Raw genomic sequence first — 16919 nt, 5'->3', positions numbered from 1 at the left:
TTGGTATCATAGTTTTTGTCAATATTTTGTATTAGATTAGAATCTGGTCTCACAGTGACAGTGTGGATTGGCATGATGGTACACAGTACTTTGCATTGATAAGACAAAAGATTGAGCTTTTTTAAGGACAATCGAAACAAAATGTTCTTTCTTTTTTTTTAAACTAATCTGGCCTTTCTATTTTTGGTGCTGATCAGACGTTTGCATTTTGCTGTGTAGCCTTTGTAAATCCTGCCGTCAGTCTCCTGCGAACTTTCAAAAATCTAAAAAAATATTTGAGGTCGATAACAATTACAACAACAAACTGGATTTAGACTATATATACACCCCTGGTTTCACAGACAGGGCTTAAGACTAGTCCTAGACTAAAATGTAAGTCTGAGCTGTTTCCACTGAAATAAACTTGCACTGACTGATCTTAAAAATATATCAGTGCCTTTTTAGTTTTAAGATGCACATCGGTAATGTTTTTTTTCTAAGCATGTTTATAAAAATTACTTAAATGTCCTAATTGATCTATGGTCTAATCCTGGCTTAGTCTAAGCCCTGTCTGTGAAACCGGGCCACAGAGTAATAAATGTTAATGTATTTGGTAATGCAGTGAAAACCAGAGCAATAACACAGTACATGGACACATAACCTGAGCTTGACAGCTTTTCAATATGATTTAAATACATGATCTTCACACTGTCTTCTGTGTCCTTTTGCCCTCGTTCAGCTATTGTCCAACAATATCGTCTTCACTGCACACACTGAGATCCCGTCAAGTTCGCAGACATCTATGCTGATGAAGGTGCCTGACGTCAAGCGCACATGGCCAATAAAATGTAACCTGTTATCTGAACAGTGTACATAATCAATAGGACGATCGCATGGTTAGGGACCTTGTTTGTCTGAAAGAGTGAAAACTATTGTTCACCATTTTAAACCTTTCTTGAATCATTTGACTATAAATTATTACAATATATTTAGAGATTTGAAGCCAGATGCACTATTTTATCAGTACAGGGCCACACAAGTGGTCATGGTCACTCCACAAGTATGTAGTGATGTGCCGTTACTAGGCCTGAATTGATATTTACGAGAACAACTCTGTTGATCAAATTGTTCATCTATAACTTCCAATTAAAATCATGTCAGACCTTCATGGTCAATTACGTCAGCATTTCCATACATTGTTTTATCAGATGTCTTTTTGCTATGCTAAAAAAGTAATACATCAGTAAAATCAAATTGATGGTAGATACAAAAAGTGTAAAAGTTTTGTTCAAAGTGTAGATGTTGTAATTGCTGTAATATATAATGCTGTTATCAATACCATTCATTATAGCTGTAAATTGCTGTCTTATAATTCCCAGGATTTTAAAGTTTGAATTTCACCCAAACAAAGGGATTTCAGTAGTATGAGACTTGAATTTGTGATGAATGCCATGCTGGTTCTAGGCCTACTAGTTAGATGTACTACATACAAATAAAAATAAATCACTTTCATGAACCTTAGAATGTATTATCCATTCCATAAAGCAGTTAAAATAAAAACAGTTATGCTGATGAGAAACTAGATGTTTCCAAGCCATCTGGAAATTAATAAATGGATGATGTTACATGACTTGCTGATTACTGAAGTCTTGATTAGATTAGATGCCATTCGCATATGTTAATCAAATCATGCATATGCATATGTTAAATGGATAGTATTTAATGGTAATGTTACATTAAATGTGAGAATTAATACCAGGTTTCAGTACACATTTTACTGGTAGATTTAAAATACATCCAGACACAAGAAATGATCCAACTGAGTACGAACTTTTCTTCTTTATTTGCCTTTTTTCCTTCCATTTTTTAAATGAAATTCAGTCCTGCGTGTAACGATTCAAATTCAAAATCAAAAGTTGAATTCATGTGAACTCCCCAACATCCTTTCCTCAGCATCCAATCAAGGGCTCCGTCCACCACCAGCCACACCCCCAGTCATTTACGGCCACACCCCTTAAAACTCAGGAATCTGAACAGATGCATCAAAACTTCCAGCGACAAAATATCAATTAAAAAACAAAAAAAACAGGGGAGGGAAAGCAAAGACCCGATCAGGCACAAACTGTGAAACAATGACAAGAACGGCCCTTTCGGCAAGGGAAGAACAACATAAAACAGCCTGGTAATGAGTATGATATTAGCTAGTTACAGCACCTCCTAGAGGTCGTGTTTCAACTTAATACCCTTGGTTTATACATAACAGAAATATAAAGCTTATAGACAATCATCTCCCACCCCCCCCCAAAAAAATAAATTTGTATTCCTGCCCCTTCAAAAATGTGTAGAAGAGTGCATTTATGTGACCATCCAAAAACATGGGCACAACAGTCTTTGAGTATATGATCCGATGTTTGCATGAGAGAGGAGGAACGATGATCCTTAGTATTTCACCCCAGGCACAAACTCCTTGGCTTCAGGGTTTAAGATGCTCTTTCGCTGGGGAAAAAGAGAATAATCAATTACAATATATCTGACAAATTAGTGTTTTATTTTTAATTATTATTTACTGTGGAATGTAAAATATATTTTTTGTCCATTCAATGAAAGTCAATGGTTTCCCAATGGTGTTGTTTTGGACTCCAATAGAGTGCAACAGTTCCAGACCACTTTTTTCAGCGGCTTGGTATCGGAAATATTTTTCCCATTCATTTCTCCCATAGGAATCATTTAAAAAAAGTTTTTGTTATAAACAATGAACCAAACCAGCCAGCTACTTGGTGAATCACAAAATTACAAACTTTGACTTGAAGCAACACAAAAGATACAAGACTGTACTTTACGGCTTTAATGAGCGAAGGAGTACAATCCTATGAAGCACACACACAAAACTGTTTTCAACATTGAAAATAATATGAAATGATCTTAGAGTGATTTCTGAAGGATCAAATTCAGCTTTGCCATCACATGAATAAATGACATTTTAAAATATATTACAACAGACACCAGTCAATTTAAATTGTAATAATATTTCACAGCATTACTGTTTTTTTACTGTATTTTTTTTTTTTACAAATCAATGCAGCCTTGGTGAGATAAAGAGACTACTTTCAAAAACATTAAAAACCTTAATGTGTCCAAACTTTTGACTGGTATACACACACACACCGAGAGAGATAATTTAATTTATCAAGCTTATAGCAAATTATGCATTTACAAAAATCAAGGACTCGGAAGACTGACTACATTAACATTTGAAGTGCTTCATAGGAGTGGGCATGAATTGCTGCTTGTGATTCTTTGATTAATGGAGATTTCTTTGCAGAATCGTCCGTAATGTATTTATTTGTTTTTACCAGGAATTCCACTGTTAAATATAATCATTTAAAAAAATACAATGGCCTTAACAAAACCATTTACCATCATTATAACAACCTTGTGGCTTACAGTAGGTTGGTATATAACTCATTCAAAATCAGTTCATCAAATGAATGGCCTTTTACTTCAGGAACTCCACTGTTGCACTCTATGACTTGCATTGTCTTCAAAATATCTTTGGGTTTCATAGAACAAGAAATGACGTGAGGGTGAGTAAATGACAATTTTGGGTGTACTAGCCTACACTTCTAAGATTATTTGACTATTTTATACACTGAATGTCTGTGAGCTTACCAAGATTTCCTCTGCGTTGCCGTCGCTGACAGAAAGCCCGTTGAGCTGTTGCTGAATCTGTCCGACTGATGGGAGGTCTCTCTCAGGAATGAACCAATCCTGATCCTCCTCATCCAACATCTCTTGGAAACAGCGTTCTAAAAACTCTTGCTCAAGCAATTCCTCCTCTACCTGAGATATAAACAAGTTGACAATAAGGTAAAAGTTCACTTCCAAGCTGATTTAAACCAATATAATGATACTGAACGCTAACACACACCTCAGTCATACTGAAAAACCCAACCGGATCAACTGAGTTTGTGTGTTTTTAACGGGCTGTAAGTGTACAGACCTGCCGATCGTATTCCTCCTCGTTCTCCATCCACATGTACTCTGCAAAAGGGTTGGACTCATTCTCTGCATGCCCATTGGCTACTGGATCCTTTCCCTCACTTCCTGAAACCCCACTGCCCGACATCTTTCCTACGTCAGGCCCGTTCATTTCTGCTGGCTCTGAAAAAGATAAGCATACATATTACGGGTGCACCAACACCAAAATCATGTCTTATTTTGATAGCAATAACATTATAAATAATATATCTAATATTTTGTTTTGTCAAACAAGATGAGCAGCTATTTTAAATGTATACTTCTTTTTTTGTTTCAAGAAAGCGAACTGAAACTCCCACCTGGAATGTAACATTCTGCAAATAAGTTCAAACATCAAAATAATATACAAAAATACAGCAAAAATCTGGCGTGTACTGAGAGAGCAAACTATCTGAACGGACCACAAAAAGAATACACAGACAAAGTGGACGACACATATATATCATGCATTCCAAATACATATTCAGTATTATTAAATAATACACAAACTACCAATCAAAGGTTTGGGTTCAGTAAGATATTTTTTAAAGTATCTTAAGCTCAACAAGGCTTGAATTCATTTGATCAAAAATACAGTAAAAAACAAAACAAATGTATATATTACAATTTGAAATAACTTTTCTATTTTAAAATAAATCTATTTAAAATGATTCTGTGATGTTCAAATTCAAAGCTGAATTTTCAGCAGCCATTACTCCCAGCTTCAGTGTCACATCATTCTACTATTAAATAATTCTAAAATGCTGATTTGGTGCTCAAAAAACATTTCTATTCTATATATTTGTGCTGCTTAATATTTTTCGTGGAAAGCGTGAAATGATTTGTTTGTTTTTTTTAATCAATAAAAAGTTCAAAAGAACAGAGTTTATTTGAATTTTTTTGTAGTCTGTACTGTCACTTTTGCTCCTTTTATTCAGTCCTTCCAGGATAAAAAGTATTTTTTTAATCAATCTAAACGTTTGAATGGCAAATTTAACAATGAAGAATTAGATAAATATTTTACAATTTGTTAAATTAAAAGTAAGAGTAGGGCAAGTGCAGGGCTGCTGAAAGGAGGCATGAGGCGAGTAGCTGTTTATATAGGCTATAATGCTAAACACTATTGCATAAGGCTTGTCATAATACTTAAACACAACCACGCATGGACAGGATCACATTCCATAATGATGCAACATGGCTGAACACTCACCATGTTGGCCTGTTAAGATCATAAACAAAATTATACATCAAAATAACTAAATTAATAAACAGCACACACTAATAATATATGTAATGTAGATTCCCAAATAAATCCTGATAGTTTTTCGATTTGGTTGTTTCTTTTTCTGATTTTTTGGCAATAAACTATGCATTCTTGCACGTCTTAAACCCTGAACAATGCATTAAAAAATCTGCACAAACAGAAACACCTTAGTAACTCAAAACATGTGCACGTTTTTTCTCAGCTGCAGGCGTCAACAGTAATGCCTGCTGTAAACACTAGAGGGAACAATGAACCTGATGCATAATAAAATGGCTGAAGAATCTTAACAACACCTTTATTTCACACAGCCTTTAAAAGGTGTGGGCATGAAGCTAGCTGAACAAACTGAGTTTCAGAGTAGGTTTAGTTGACAACCATATCTCAAACCTGGTGTAGATAAGCGGGCTCACATATAAACATCCAACAATCCAAACCTCTCCATTGACTTTGTATTGCCTGAAGCTGCCTCCTTGTCATTTCTGACTTATAACAAAAAAACAAAACAATGTCTAAGCTGCTATGTGTAGGTGTGACAGGGTGTACAGCAAACAAGCTAAAAAACCCAGAACTACGGTTGTATAAAAAAAAATGTTTTTTAAACGAGCGTTTAAGGACACAAAAGTGGATACAGGCAATTGAGAGAGCACAACATGTCATATTACTCTGAGAACTACACTGATGGGGAACGTAATCGGCGACAGGATATGCAAAAAATAAAAAAACATTCATTATTTTTAATCATGTCAAAGGATTATTTCACCACACTATGTGAACCTGAGAGGAGGATATATATTGAGAAACTAAATTGTATTGGTCTATGTCAGTGCCCCTTTTCCTTACCTTCCTTTTGTTGGAGAAATGATCAAACTGAATGGCCCAACGTGAAATACCCTGAAATCTACAACTCTTTGATTGAATCACCAGGTAACAGCATCATTTAACCTACCTAACAAAGATCAATAACTTAGATCGCTTCATCTTATGTAATAATAGTCAAAGCACATAGCCTCAGCTTTATGAAAGTTAGAGGGAAGCAGGGGTGCAGTAGATTACATTTAGGTCATTTAGCAGATGCTTTTGTCCAAAGCGACTTACAAATTAGGACTAAATTAAGCGAGTCATCGTGAAGAGGCAAAAACAACGCAAGAAGTGCTCAAAATACGAAGTTCAGGCATTGGTCAGAGTAGCATAAGCCCGATAAGGAAGGATTAAAGGAAAAGGAAAGACTTTTTTTTTTTTTTTTTATCATTTAGGCTAGATTACTAAAATGATGGGACAAGTTAGCTATTAGAAGGCTAATATTAGCTATGTGTGTTAGCAAGCTGTAGCTTGGGCCAATTGGTATTTGTCCACTTTGATATTTACTACTAAATATGAACCCATAACCAATATTTGATTAAATGTACCCATTCTTCCAGCTGATGCTTCAAGTCTTATTGCCTGTATCCACTTTTGTCTCCTTTAAAGGCTGGCTTTTATGGTTCGGTAGCTTATAAAAACTTAGTTTTTTTTAAAAAAGGGGTTTTTTTTAGCTTGTGTGTTGTACACCCTGTCACACAACAGCTTTTAGGCATTGTTCTGTCTTTTGTTAGTAAAGCTATTAATAAGTAGTAATTAGGAGTTGAGGCAAAAGTCGTATTTAATAGTTAATTAATAGTGAGAATTGTACCCTAAACTAAAGTGTGACCCATCATCCTGAAAAAGTATCACAGGTTATAAAAAAAAAAAAAACACAACAACAGCATAACCATTTCCAGCATTGATAATAAATCAGCATATTAGAATGATTTCTGAAGGATCATGTGACACTGAAGGCTGTAGTAATGGCTGATGAAATATTCAGCTTTGCATCACAGAAATAAATTATATTTTAAAGTATATTAAAATAGAAAACCAATATTTTAAATTGTAAGAATATTTCACAACATTACTGTTCTTTCTGTATTTTGATCAAATGCGCATGTTATGGAGGAATGCACAGTGCATGCAGGGGGTGTGGCCCGTGACTGAGGAATGTGCAGGGTGGAAATTCAACTGAACTTGCATTAAATCTGGGAGATTTTTTTGTCAACTACATTTAAGTTCCCTGTTATACTGTAGGCTAACCTGCAATTCTGCAAATTCACAGGTTATTCGCATTAATTCCCTGTGGAAAGTTTCCAGCCTTGAAAATTCCTGGAAGTTTGCAACTCTAGCTCCAACTTCAATTAAACACGCCTGAACCAGCGAGCGCCATCAAGTTCTTACTAGGCATAGAAACTTCCAGGCAGGTGTTTTGAGGCGAGTTGAAGATAAACTCTGCAGGACAATGGGGGCAGGATTAGACACCCCTGGTCTAACCTGTTGCAGCACAGCAAGAAAAAGCAGGTTGGGTAAAAAAAAAAAGGTTTCACCTGCTTACAAGCATTGACTGAAACCTGAAGCTGAATGCTGCCTCCATAGGCAGTGTATTAATAAAAAAAGGCCATGATTTTTTTTAAACATTTCTTTCTTTGACTCATCATTTGACTAAAAAGTGGTTGTGTCTTGCTGAATTAAGCATTCATTAAGTCATGTGACTAATGTATAGTGAGGTGTACGATGTAGAATACGGTTGTTTGATTTATTGTGACAATGCCTATATTTAAGAAAAGACAGTAGGCAATATGTCGTACTGTGCAGTACTCTGTTCATAGGAAGGTAGCAGAACCACTAACAGAACATTTGTGGCTGTCTGTCTAATGTGTGCTACGTTGGTGTATGAGAGATCAGAGACTTAAGGCTTAATAATAGCAGTGACATCACTGGAGGAAATAAGCTCATCTGTGAGCGATGACATGAGAGGATGAGCTACTAAGATGAAGGACTGGGGGCTTTAAACACACACCTGACAGGTGATAGATAGCAAACGGAGTACGACTTCACTGATACAAGGGTTCTGACAAAACATTAATCTCGCAATGCTGAGCCCATGTTATGTTATAATACACTTTTTGAGTTAATCCATCAAAATTTTGCAGCCTCAATCTGTCGCCTCTTCAAGACAGCCACGTCTACTCCATAGATATATATACGTAGATGCCACATTCGACTGCTCGAGAAAAGTCAGCGCACGCCATCTTGCAACCAGAATCAATGACGCCGCAACATTGCAAAGCTTCTGCTAGTTGTGAAACCACCGAGATTTAAATTCCCACAGAAATGGGGTAACCTTTCACAGGTTGTGAAACCAAAGTTGGTTTGGGTTTTTAACTGTATTAATTCAATATTACATGTTTTTACACACAAGTAAACATGTTTCAATGCATTACATACATATTAGTGGTGGGTATAACCAGAGGCCTCACGATACAATATTATTGCAATTTTAAATATTTTATGATATGCTGAGTACTCCAATTGCTTTTTTTCTAAAGCAAATATCAGTTTAATTTCCCAAAACTTGGATTAACCCCACAAGTTAATAATAATAATAATAATAATAATGTCATAATAAAAAATTATAGTTCAATCTAAATGTGTGTGCATTATGTATTTTACGTTTTGTGCCACTGCCTTGCCTTCATCAAACTCTATTGAAATCAATTGTAAGTGAAGTTTCTCTTGTGGAGTGCTATTTAGGAGGATAATAATAGATATAGATAGATATATGTACAGTATTCAAAATCAATCCATTATGATGTCCAATCTGTGTTAGGATACTACATTGTGGAAACGAACCATTCCTCCAAAAGCACCTTTACAAACCCCTAGTGAGTGTGACTAAGCCAGCAGAGACAGCTCACAAAGCAGCAGAATGTAGTTGTCAGCCCAGTATCTGAATCCTTAATATGGCTGCATTCACACAGCTTGGTTATTTACTGAACTGAAAACTGCATTCTACAACTGAACTCGCACCTGTACATTTTCAGTACTCACAACTGCATTTTATGCAAACCCTGCGCCATGTGAACTAGCTGTCTTTCATGTCATACAGTGCACGAGAGACACTGCATGAGCGTGTACAGAGTATAGCGGGTTTTTATGTGTGATTTTGGAGCCATACGAGCCGTTTCATTTAGGCTAAAGGTTTTAGATCAAGTCACTCTCTTCTGGATCTTTTTTTTTTTGAAAAAAAAAAAAAAAAGCTGCTGTCTGTTAATGAAGATTTGACATAAGCTCACACCTCAACTGAACACTTATGTCAAACGTAGTAAGACTTTTCAGTTTTATGGACATCACCATCTTGGATCACTGTCACTGATTTTCTGAGCACTATGATATCATAATGCTCATGCTCCGCCCACGACCACTGACAGACTGTCCCATATTAGCATGTTTCTGCCCTCAGCCATTCGACACCCCCCATGGAAGAGAGGGGTGGGGTGAGCAGTTGCTCATTATCATTTAAAGAGACATGCACCGAAACAGGTCACTGAGAACAAAGCTGTTTTTGAGGAGGTAAAAAGGGTGTTGTTTTACATAACCACGGAGGAATTTTAACCAAAGTACATTACAAAATGTATTTGAACACCCTAAATAATCATACCAACTGGTGGAAAATGGGTATCTGATGACCCCTTTAAATACAGACAGTACTCGAGCAGCTATTGTAAGCAGCTGTGTAAACAGTTTGTTTTGAGACTCACACTTGTAAGTAAATGCAGTTGTCAATCCCAAACACTGACAACGTGAACGTAGCTAAGAAAACAAAACAAAAACTCCCAAATGTATAGGTAGCATCTTCCTCACAGTGCCATATATGCATACACACACACACACGTTAATTAGGCCAGCAAATGTAATACAGGAACAGACAGCATTTATAATATTGACAAACTAGACCCCTTTTTCTTAACACTCTGTCAGTTAAGCTACAAAGCTTATGTTAAAAAATCTGTTTGTACTCTCTTTTGAATCTGTCTGCCCTCATTTTAAAATATAGGACAAGGCCAAATCACAAGCATACGTAACATAGTCCATTGTCGTAAACATAAGTTTACAAAACTAGTCTACAACATCCTACTACAGACTGTTTTATGGCTTTTTATGGTCCCAATACAATATACAGCGATATAAGGTCAATAAAAATAACTCCTTGGTCGAGTTCAGAGAGACTATGTTTATCAGCTCACTTGTCAAAGCATCCATTAATCACAGTCACAGATTCAGGATTCCTCTTTCGCCCCTACAAGACAAGCAGCTAAGTCAGGACAACTGGGTCGATTTAAGAAGCTAATAATAGCAGTGGTTATACAAGTTGCATTTTCTTCAAACACAAAGTGATGTGTAGCATGCGTGACAGACTGCAGAAAACTTGGAGCTTATGCAACAACACGCCTCTGCATGTGTGTTTGCACAGACACCAGTGTCAGAAATCTCTAAACAACCGCCTGAACACACAGACAACCTTTACTTCTACAACCCAAACTAGCAAGCACTCTGATATTTGGCCACAGGCGAATAAACGGAAAATAGTAAACAAACTCATTAAATCTTTGGAAAAAAAAAAATTATAATAAATGAGTTTAACGAAACACAACCACAGAAACTGAGTATCCGTTACACCGTTCCCTGCACGAGCTTTATAAACACTCTCAAAGCCAATTATGTAATCCACTGTTACAGTATTACAGCGAGAAAGGCAGAATAACTTATTTAGAGGACAAACAAGCTCTCAACAACGCTAATATTGACTGCCTCCATGGCATTTCTGAATAGGATATGGCTCATAGCAGCAATGAGAGTAAACTAGCATAAACCGACGGTCGTGTTGAGAAATGCAGTGACAGCCAAGGTGGGCCTCAACACCCCTTGGAATGACGTGCGAGTTATCCGTTTATCTAGAAGAACTTCGTAACAAATACGAGTTGCAAATAACGCAGTGTTAAACGTGTAGTGCTACAATAAAGCACTCCGAAATGACGTACAAATTGGTACAATCAAACAATACTCAGTTTGCACGGCCATATTTGCTGTCGGAACTGCTTTTTAGACATTAAGACAGTGTCCAGTCAATGACAGAGACAGACAGACGCTGTGAAGTCAGGTCGAGACGCGCAAATACACATACACACACACACACACACACACACACACACACACACACCGAGAGGAACACAGTGCAAGCTACAGAAAGCTACGAAAACCGTGCTAATATATCGTACCTGGCATCGCTGACGCTTGTAATGTCCGTCAGATCTCTGGAAATCTTGAGTTAACACTGTACGGAATGATTAATTCTTAATTTGCAAGGTAGGTGAGCTGAGATGAGATGGCTGACTGCCATTAGAGAAACACAACACATTACGAGCAAGACGGTCATGTGGTTCCTGCTTAAACAAACATGCATCAACTGGCATCAACCCGCCTCCCTCTGTGTTTGTGTCTCTCTCAAACACAACAACTTGAATAAAAAATGCGGTTATTTTATCTGATCGTTTGATAATTTTCCATATTTATACACGAATGCAAAAACATAGCAAAAATAAATATTATTATTAAATAAACAAACAAACAAACACCGCTGATTGTTTACAAACTTTTTTTCTGTAAAACTGCTTTTCAGAAGAATGTGTGAATGAATGTGATAAAATTGCGCAAAAACAGTAAGGCATGAGCATGCCAAAGTAATGACAGAGTAGCCTAAGCCAGAATAAGCGAATCGGTTCTTTCGAGTGGATTATTTCAAATAACTAGTTTTAAAAAGACAGTTCAGCTTTTATTGTACGTCCTTACGTAATTACGTCATAACGTGACTTCTGACATGCCATGCAACGTAGGATAGTATGTTGTTCTGGTTCTACATAAGATGTTCCAGTAGGCAGTTTTTCCGTTGTCAATTGTGGGGTTTTTTTTATAAGAGTTTTTGTAATTTCATTTCCTAGTTGTTTTTTTGCATCTAAAAATATATAGTCACAATTACACTAATGCTCAACATTCATTAGGCTAAATGTTTTGCACGATTTAATAAAATAATAGGTTGTTTAGACCAACTCTTTGTTGATCAAACTGTCATATCAAATCTTAAACAATAACTCTCCAGTTGTCGGCTTAATGTGAATCATGAAATAATCGGTTTGTGAACATAGTGAATTGAAAAGATTTTAATCAAAAGAAGATTAATTTAATTTAACATGCATCCTCCCTGTTTCTCTCAGAAACACAAAAATAAAATACACATGAATCTACTTATATCATTTTATTCAACTGAGCGTTTGATAATTTTCCAGTGTATTTAATGACTATTTTCTGGAATATAGTAGCCCAACATATTTGATTGTTTAAAAAGAAACGAGTTGGTGCAGGAAAACAATGTTTGTGCATGCAAAAAATAAATAAATACAAAAAAATCTACAGGTTAATTTGTTTTTCAAAATGTGATATGCTCTTAACAAGGAAGATTATGGCAGTTCCCTGTCAGTATAGGATAGTCATATTATATGCATTCAAATTCCCATAAAACCGAGTAATATAACACAACAACTCTTTATAATATGGTTCATGCTTCCCCATATTTCTATCTGATGTAATGTTTAATGACTGTCTGTTATTCGCTACTTACTTTAAATTCCTCCGATGGCAACTACATCAAACACACCAGAGGAAATATTTCTGTAGACAGAAAGACAGTCAGGACGCGGGCCAGTCTCTGATCGAATATTGACTAGTGAAAATGAGAGGACACACTGGAAAAGTGCTGACAGAGGAACCGTGTCGCTTTGTCTTCTTGATGTTCTCTATGTGCTGCTGCGTAAATCAAATGTGCTAGTCACGTGACCACAGCTGATCACACTCACATTTCAATTGATTGGAGATGTTTTGAATTTTGTTCAATTTTATAGCTATGCATTTTATAAGTAACTTTGTTTGCAAATTGCAGACACGCAGTCGACTTTTTGTAACCATCAACAACGATCAGGCACCATTTTACTGCTTGGCTGATCCAGTGGAATTTATTTAGGCTATTAACTTTCCGTAACGTCACTTCTTTCGTAAAGTGTTAATTTTTCCTATAATATTTGTTATAATTGTTTATCGTTGTCTGATGTGTTTTTTTTTTATGTAAAAAAATGTAAAAACGCAGAATATTTTCTGTAGGCCTAAGGGTTAAGTTATAGGGTAAGGGAGAAGGGATAGTAGGCTATAGGCTAAAGTCTGTACTGTACAACAATAATTACGTCTATGGAGAGTCCTCAAAAAATATAAATATCCAAAGTGTGTGTGTGTGTGTGTGTGTGTGTGTGTGTGTGTGTGTGTGTGTGTGTGTGTGTGTGTGTGTGTGTGTGTAAACTGTAGGCAAGGCATACAATATGACCAATGTTTTTTTGAGATGTCCAGCAGGTGGCGTAATAAAGCCGTTTACAATAATCCCTATCCTTCTGACACAACAGTATAAAGATCCCTTCTGTGAGGGGAAAGCATCTTAAAATTGCCTAAGCTGTTTTGCTCTAAGATGGTTTAAACATTTCTCACAGTCCTGGTCAAACTAGGCTACTTGACTGATTTTGGGTGGCTGGTCAGCAGGTCTCCCAGCCTGACTTGCTGAAAAGTGCCCTAAATTCTTCTGTGACCAGCAAACCATCTTAGCATTGTTTAAGATGTTGTAGCTTTTTTTCTTCTAACATAAAGCATTAGTTTTAACACACAGGATCTTTTGTTCAGATATTTAAAAATGCATAATTCTGGTGGGGTGGGCATATGCCTCAGCCTAAGGGTTTGTTTACATTACAAGTAAATTACAATTAACTTTACTTGTATACATGCGCATGATGTTTTCACAAATTCTCATTTTTCAGTTTACACGGAGACGATAACAGTATCGCATTCAAAAACCTGCACTTTGAAACTCGTTTTCAAAAGTTAGCGTTTTCAGGCCCCCCAAACGCCACTGTCATGTGGGCCTAAATGAATGCCCAAAACGCATAAACGTTTTTCCGGTTTTAGTTCCATTTTTAAATGGTGTCGTGTAAAGAGCCCCCTAAAAGAGCCAGTTTTTGTATAAGATACTGTTATCGTCTCTGCGTAAACTACAAAAACGTGAAAAATTTGTGAAAACGGTGGTGTCATTCGTATGCGTATTGCGCGTTCAGTCTATAGGTGCATGGTGTTTCTTTACAAAGTGACATTGCCAACCACTGGCCTTGGTATGCATAACACAGCATTTTTAGTCGGTTTCACGGATCCGAGTGTTTGAAAGCGTTGATCGTTTTGAAAGCGTTGTCGCCTGTACGCTAAAAACGCAAAGGAAAATGTTTTTATTACATCTTTGTCGTGTAAACGTGTCCTGAAACACGTTTCCAAAAGTTTGCTTTTTTAAGCCCCCAAACCGGCGTTGTCATGTAAATGACGCCCCAAAACGCATAAAGTTTTTATTTTTAGTTCAAAAAGGGGTCATGTAAACAGCCCCTATGACTCCTCATGAGAAGTCCTTACTTGACTCTGTTACATGCTTAGTACAAGTGCATTTGGTTTGGTTTGTATTAGACTTGGTGACAACTTCAACATAATTTGATTATGACACAATTATCTTCAACATCTCCAGTGAGTTTTCACTATTATATCAGTTCTGACATTGTTTGACCTGCTTGAATTAAAGTTCATCCCTATGTGTCATTTGTTTCTGCCTATGAGGGAGAAGCTTGAAATGCTCCTCTTGTTGAATCATAACACGCTACTCCTCAATGCTGATTTGTTGCAAGACTACACATTGTAGTCAATTAGTGAGGTTTTTATTTTGAACAAAGAGTCCTTACAGTTTCTCATCGCACAAATAAACTTCTTTTGTTGTTGTTGTCTAAAACTCTCACCAGTCCATAAAAGAGTATAGGCCTACACCAAATGCTGCTTCTCTCAGGGACTTGATCCAATTATACTACTTCTTTCCTGACAGTATCACAGGATCATTATTTATGAAAACCACCCTAACTCTGGGTTCCCCAGGTCCTCCAGCTTGTTCTTATATGGGCCAGGGGTGTGTAGATGTTGATGGTGTGGCTGTAGTCTGCTAGTAATTCTATCATTACAATAGAGTTAAAGTGGGAGTCTCATTGAAAATAGCAATGTGTGTGTCTGTGTGTGTGTGACTGAGATCAGAGGAGTGGACCCACCTTTTCCTCAAGTACAGACAACAGTCACAGGAAAAGGCAAGGCTGGAAGGCATACATTCATGTGCACTTAGCACTTGCACATGCATGGACTATTTACATGTTGATAATATGACATGTTTGGTGATAAATAAAATCATTTAGATGAGAGGCAGTACTGATAGGGAGCATATCTATCAATTAATTTAAGAGGAGAACAGGTGCAATAAGTTACAAAATGATTATTTGCCATTCTGATTGCTAAAGAGAGGCTGACGCTAATGGGTAGCCCTTCTGAAAGCGGAAGGGTGGTGTGTAAAAGAGGAAGCTTTAGGGTGTGTTCATGATCAGAGCCAAAGCACTTCCTGGTTCAGTGTGCAGCACGAGTAACTTAGTCAAGGGTTGTTCACTTCCTCTTAACTCACTTGGTTGCTTCCTGTCTGACCAAGAAAGCAATGTGTGGTCTGGAGTGTTTATTCACAGACTGGCCAGAACATGCTGGAGTGAGTCGGCTGATAGTTGTGAATGGATACGCCATGAATAAACAGTCAAATATGGAACAGAGAAGATGTGAGGGTCTCTGTCAGTAAACAAAGGCTAAAAAAGTAGAGGGACTTCCTTTTTTTTTTTTTACTTCCTTTGTGAGATTCGCCCTGGTGGCTCAGGGAGGTAAATGCCATTAGCAATGTGTTCTAAACTCAAATTAAACTCTAATTTTACTGTTGTCAGCAGACATTGTATATTTTGCTTAAAGTGTTGTATGTTTGAGAAATTACTGTATAAGGAAGAACTACATGCAGGAACACATTTCTATTTATTTCATTTCTATTTCAATTTTAGTAATTGAAAACGCTGAAATCAACAACAGATATGAGGACTATATATTGACTATATATATATATATATATATATATATATATATATACACACACACACACACACTAGGGACTTAACAAGACGATTAACAAGACACAGATGAGGCACTGAGGGCAAATCAAAAACCATAGTAACTGATGAACTTAGAGTATGTTTACATGACAATTATACACTTGAAAATGAACTGGAGAGACCAAAGAAGAAAAAGAGAGAGACAAGAAGAGCCAAAGAGACTGGGTGACACTAAAGATCTTGGAGACCAAGGCGGAGCTGTGGGGATGAGTGGCCGAGGTGGAGCCAGGGTGCCAGAGAACATCTCTTGAACAGAGGGTGCCAGAGAACAGAGGTGGAGCCAGGGTGCCAGAGAACATCTCTTGAACAGAGGGTGCCAGAGAACAGAGGTGGAGCCAGGGTGCCAGAGAACAGAGGTGGAGCCAGGGTGCCAGAGAACATCTCTTGAACAGAGGGTGCCAGAGAACAGAGGTGGAGCCAGGGTGCCAGAGAACAGTGCCAGAGACCAGAGGTGGAGCCAGTGTGCCAGAGTATAGAGGTGGAGCCAGGGTGCCAGAGAACAGAGGTTGAGTCAAGGGTGCCAGAAAACAGAGGTGGAGCCAAAGTGCCAGAGAACAGAGGTGGGGCCAGGGTATAGAGGTGGAGCCAGGATGCCAGAAAACAGAGGTGGAGCCAAAGTGCCAGAGAACAGAGGTGGGGCCAGGCTATAGAGGTGGAGCCAGGGTGCC

The 16919-nt window shown here is 37.3% G+C and overlaps 1 protein-coding gene across 1 annotated transcript; it reads right to left on the bottom strand.

Annotated features, from left to right (window-relative positions):
- Window positions 1–1799: 1799 nt before the first annotated feature.
- LOC311287590 (polyadenylate-binding protein-interacting protein 2B-like) lies at window positions 1800–11915 on the bottom strand. Its single transcript, XM_084404511.1, has 4 exons — window positions 11386–11915; window positions 3980–4140; window positions 3649–3819; window positions 1800–2475 (listed from the first exon to the last, which is right to left on the bottom strand). The coding sequence occupies exons 1-4, from the start codon at window positions 11390–11392 to the stop codon at window positions 2419–2421; spliced, it is 396 nt and encodes a 131-aa protein (XP_084260637.1). The 5' UTR covers window positions 11393–11915; the 3' UTR covers window positions 1800–2418.
- Between the last annotated feature and the right edge of the window lie 5004 nt (window positions 11916–16919).

The sequence above is a fragment of the Rutilus rutilus genome (genome assembly GCF_951802725.1).
Source record: "Rutilus rutilus genome assembly, chromosome: 3".
Taxonomy (NCBI): Eukaryota; Metazoa; Chordata; class Actinopteri; order Cypriniformes; family Leuciscidae; genus Rutilus; species Rutilus rutilus.
This window is presented reverse-complemented; position numbering and strand designations above follow the sequence as displayed.